A 5,380-nucleotide genomic window follows, 5' to 3' on the forward strand; every position below is an offset into this window, starting at 1 on the left:
CCTAATACCTCAGTGCCCAATTCAACGGCCATTGCCTCGTTAAGTGGCTTCACCTTAGCCGGTCTGCCTAAATTTAATAGCAACATCTTTAGCCTAACTTCGCACCAGTGATAACCTTCGGGGGAACGAAGGATAAAATTGTCAAAGTCTTATTGGAAATTACACTTTGTATTTTTCAGGATTCATTTGTTGAATCAAAATGATTTTTTACATTTCTGGTACTTACATTGAGCAGCTGGCATACAAATGTAATTTCTAAAGGTCTTGCTTTGTTTTGCCTCCAAACGTATCAATTTGATAACAGGACGAGAAAGTTGCTGTATCCCTAAGAAACTTAACTTTATGATTGGCAATGTTATCAGTACCATTTTGTGTAAAATAATTTAGTGTTAAAATTTTCAAGAAAATATGTATGAAAACTTGTAAATTTTAGTCTGACAATGTATTGAAAAATAAAACAAATTGAGTAGAGACAAATTAAATTGAAGAGGGTGGAGCATGATGGTTCAGCATAATTATATCGTCGATTAAAGTACAAAACCCNCAAAAATTGGATTTGCTCACACAAGCTCTTGGCTCAATCCTTATCCATTCGTCCTGAAATAAACTAGCCAGAAATGCGATTGGTTTATAAAAAAGAGAACCAGTTTGAATTATGAGTGTTTTTACTCTCTAAAAAATAATTTATGCAACCTCACATATGCGGTTTTGCATTTTGCATTTTGTTGATATGCGGTTCGGTACTTTAAACGACGATATAAATCATAGCGGTTGAGTAACTTGAATAAGGAACTTGGGATATAGCTCAACGTTTTAAAACTAGATAAGTTTTTCCGCGAAACTTATGTCTACTTTCTGATTTCTATGGTTAATATGAGGACGCTCCACTGGTTTGCCTAGAAAGGATAAAAAGAGGTTTTTAAAGATTATGTTAAAAGAAAGGACACATCCACCTAGTTTTCTAAGGGCGTCAATGATTTTTTCTATAAAAATGTATTGCTTATCCAACCGGTGCTGTAAAATCTTCAATGCTTCTAATAAACCTTACTTGTGATACTTTATTTTTTGTTCTGCTTCATCTTTCTTTTTCGATAGCCTAAAAAAGAAGGACAATGTTATGATTTACTTTTTTAAATATCCTTCTACCTTTCGGTTTCTAATAAAACTGCTTTGGAGCAGCCGAAAAAAAACTACTATTTCAGCCCATATTGCGGAACCTAAATGGATTGCTTCTTCCTCTGTTAGCGGATAAAAATTTTTAGAAGTATCCTTAGCTACCAGCTTCAGCAATAAATTCTCACACCAATGGTAACCTGTGGGAGGTGTCAATGAGTTGGACCTATTCAAGATTTTAAATAGTTGGACAATTACCTACCCTGCGCCGGCGGAATGCAGATGTATTTGCGGAAAGCATTATTGTTGTGTGCAATACTAACAAAAAGCCTTTTAAAAGGCTGAGTAAATTCTTTTAGAACAATTATCGACATTCGCAGTATTCTCAATGTTACTAACACCATGAATGAAGCACTAATATTAAACTAAAGTTAATAACGTGTTAAAAATAATTATGGAATCAGTCAGAAATTAAAGAAATGAAATGCAGGCTGACATTACACCATGGACGTTTTCATACAAACATAACATTTCGCGCAGTGAAAACTATAAAATAAAATCGTAATAACACTAGAGTTTAAATAAAAATACGTTTTATTTCATAAATATATTTGTGGCGTTCATTTTAATACGTACTGTACTGCCAGAAAATCATTTGACATAGAACACACAGATGTCGCGCTACGTAAAAGTTGACAATCGGACAAATCAACAGCTGTGAATTTTGGCGCGAAATATCCATATACTTTGACACTTGAAAAAACAAAACAAATCTGAGATTTCGCAGCTTTGTATACTATTTTGCTTTTATTTAGTGCATTTAAACGATTTAGATTCCCGTAAGTCGAGTGAAATTAAATATGGATGAGGAAATCAAAAAACAATTCGAAGAAATGGGAGTAGAGGTCAGCGAAGATGTAGTCACAAAATGTAAGTCCACATTTAATTAGCACACATGCGTTTTGCTATTTATGATTTGTTTATTTTGATCTATTTGCATCTACTTCCATCAGCGCTGGAGCTGTGCGTCAGCTATCGCATAGATGACGCTGCCGAATATGTGGAACAATGGTTGGCTTTTAGTATTTCCAATTTAAATGGTGCCGAGCCAACAGTGGAGAATTTAACAGAATTTGAGCGTAAAGTGTTTCAGGCAAAGCGCGACAAAGAGTTGGCACAGGCGAATCGGAAACGTGTCAGTTACGCTACACCAAGCGCAAACAAATTATACGCACCGCCTATGGAGTCCAATCCATTGGCAATATATGGTGTGGAAGATAGTGCTGTAATTGAGGACTATGACATAGGTGGTGGTAGTGGAGGTAACGCTGCTAAAGAAGTCGACGATGATGAAGATATGTTAGGGTCCTACAACGTTTGTCATACGCCAAAACCAAAGGTAAGTACCTTTAAATCTTATCAAAAATAAATATCGGGTTTTAAGGTACGAGTTATACTTGTGCAAAGCACAATCCAACATTCACTATCCTTGTAGCCATGTACTATGTACAAACATATTAAGCAACATGTTTGCGTTGCAACAAATTTCGGCCATCAATATGAACGTGTGAATTGCACTTTATTACCAAAAATGAAAAAAAATTTTAGCAATATTCGCTTTTCCTTGTAAGCCAGCAGCTCCTGCTGTTCGATAGCAAAGCAGCGCAAAAAATGTAATGCATAAAATAAATCCTCACATGAACCGTTAGGTTTCGTGGGAATCTTTGTATTTGCATTTCACAACCAAATAACCAAAACGCCGCAGGCCAAAAAGCCAGCCAAATCATCTCCAAACGGTAATGTGGACACAACAAGCAGAGCATTCATAGAAAGTAAAAAAAAAAATAATAATAAAAACAACTTTAAAATAAACAAGCAGAAAACTTCGTTAAAAAGAGCAAGAATTGTGCCCGCGTTAAAGTCCAAAAAAGACGCTCAACTGCCCATTTTTATTGACCCTCATCGGACAAAATGGGCATTTGCCTCTAATCTACGATAAAAAGCTCCTTTTGCGCTTATTCACGGGAATGTACATGTGTACGTATATACCTATGTATATTTGTTTGTTGACAACAACGACGCCACTCAAAACAACAACTCCAACGAAAGCATTGAAATCAAGGCAATAACGCTCCACTACGTGCCTTTCACGCTGCTGGTAGTCGATTTGCAGTGCGAGTTTTGGTTTGTCGTTTGCAAGCCATTCCACTATTTTTGGCAATTGTAAATGCAAAGAACGGGCTGCTGCATTGACATTTATTGCAATTGCTTTGCTTCTTTCCCTTACCTTTCTTTAATACATCGAACGCTTACATATCGTAGCGCTGATATAGTAGCTCTAGTTTAACTGATTCTTTTGGTTTGTTGAGTTCGTCGTGGCAATTATTTCACGCTTTTTTACTACTTTGATTTCTAATGCGAATTACCGGTTCCCTATAATCAACTCTTGTGCTAGCTGCTTTTGTAATGTTATTCCTTTTTTTTGTCCACAAGCGCTGGAGCGATGCACAGCATTGCGCAGATTTAAGCTTGTTAAGCAGTTTGGCAGGCATTAATTTGCAATTTGCAATTACACAAAACATTGCGGCGAACTACCGACTTTATGGTGTACATATGTATGTACATACATAAATGTGTACATCCATACATATGTATAGTATTCATACATAAACGTGAAAATTTACATATCTCACCTAACAGTATTTTTACTATAAGCTTTTGTCTGGGCGCCTGTTTCAATAAAGGGTTATGAAAAATACACATGTGTACACACATATGTATTTATGTATGTATGCATGTAGGTGGATTGAGTGTGGGTGATTACAACAATTTTAATTTTAAGATAAGAAGAGTAGTAACATTACTATTTGCATGTTTCAGCTTACGAAAAAGAGTTTACTTGTTTAAATATATGTATGGGCGTTATGATATTTTACGAACCATTTTCAATCAAATTCTTATAACTTATTAAATACAAACCAAACGTTAGTCGTCACTCGTGTTACAACTTCGGCGGACTTATCAAAACGTATGCGAAAGTTCTCAAAAGAATTATTATTTTTTTTTTTTAAATTTAGGATACCTATTAAGAATTAAGTGGGGGCTCAATCTGCAAAAAGATAAATGGAATTATGCATCGTCACATGTGTTATAGGAAGTGTATTCACTTTTCTTTTTAATTTCGGAGGCAGAACTTTTATTCAAGTCTAGCTATGTTAAGTGAATGAGTATAGTATTTTGACACATTTTTAATATGGTTTAATATACTTATAACAACTTAGCCCTATTACTAACTTAAAAATAACATTTTAGTTTTTCGCTTTCATGAATCTCTGCCATTGAAATATCCATGTATGTACATACATATGTATATCGCAAGTTTAATAATATAATATACCTGTTCTAATATAGTATTCACATGAATGCATGAAAAAATTTGTTCATTAATTTTTTATGCAAATATTGTTCAATCTACCATAAGATAAACCATAAAAATCAAAGTCTCNTAAAAAAAAACACAAAGCGCAATTCAAAGCGCTAAAAATTACCGATGATTTTTTGCCCATGTGGGGCAAAAATCGCGTTTTTTACACTTTTAGGCTAAAATATCTCTGAAACTTGAGTCGCCATATGACCCCATATTTGAATTCAAAGAAAACATTTGGAAATGTGTATTCTGGTTTCTGAATATTTGTGCCAAAGGAGCTGCAAAAACAAGGATAACGAAGCATAGTCTAAATTTTTTGCAGAGGTCACACTTTACAGGAAATTTGATGCCAACTGTTTGTTAGCGGGTGTTTCGCAAAGCTTACTAGTCAGACAATCCTTTTGATGATAAGCAGTCTTTCCTTCCGGCAGTAAAAGTGGAAATGATGATAGTAGATATTCTTGAATTACATATTTGAAAAGAATAGGGTACTACCTCGTGCGTGGCAAGTGCAAGTAGTATTGAAAATTCTTGAGTTCGGAAACTGCACTTTTCGTGCAAAGTGACTTTCGAAAGCAATTTTTAAATTCCCAAAATCGAACTTCGATAATACTTTTTATCTGTTTACGCGATGAATACAGGAAATTTAAATTCCAACTGTTTTACCAGAAATTTTTATGCATTTTATATGCAGTAATGCCTTCATAAACTTGCTAAAAATTAAACACATTTGCATAAAGATAGTTACAGATACGGATAAATTAGCAGAAATCTTCTTCTTCTTCTTCTTAATTTGCGCTGTAACCGCCTAAGCGATTTTGGCCGAGTCCAAAACAGCAC

The 5,380-nt window shown here is 34.7% G+C and overlaps 2 protein-coding genes across 2 annotated transcripts in view; one reads left to right on the top strand and one right to left on the bottom strand.

The window, feature by feature from the left end:
- Window positions 1–8: 8 nt before the first annotated feature.
- Window positions 9–368, bottom strand: LOC108367476 (optic atrophy 3 protein homolog; the record flags this gene model as incomplete). Its single annotated transcript, XM_017622093.1, has 2 exons — window positions 227–368; window positions 9–115 (listed from the first exon to the last, which is right to left on the bottom strand). Coding segments are annotated over exons 1-2 (249 nt in total), but the record flags the coding sequence as incomplete, so codon positions are not given.
- Window positions 369–1,854: 1,486 nt separating this feature from the next.
- The window catches only part of PolA2 (DNA polymerase alpha subunit B), a 38,422-nt gene continuing 34,896 nt past the window's right edge, over window positions 1,855–5,380 (top strand). Inside the window, exons 1-2 of the mRNA XM_017622091.1 lie at window positions 1,855–2,043; window positions 2,127–2,512. Coding sequence (XP_017477580.1) covers window positions 1,974–2,043; window positions 2,127–2,512 — 456 coding nt within the window. The 5' untranslated portion in view covers window positions 1,855–1,973. The remainder of the gene's footprint in view (window positions 2,044–2,126; window positions 2,513–5,380) is intronic.

Source organism: Rhagoletis zephyria, unplaced genomic scaffold, assembly GCF_001687245.7.
Source record: "Rhagoletis zephyria isolate East Lansing unplaced genomic scaffold, Rhagoletis_zephyria_1.1 Rzeph_scaffold_02697, whole genome shotgun sequence".
Taxonomy (NCBI): Eukaryota; Metazoa; Arthropoda; class Insecta; order Diptera; family Tephritidae; genus Rhagoletis; species Rhagoletis zephyria.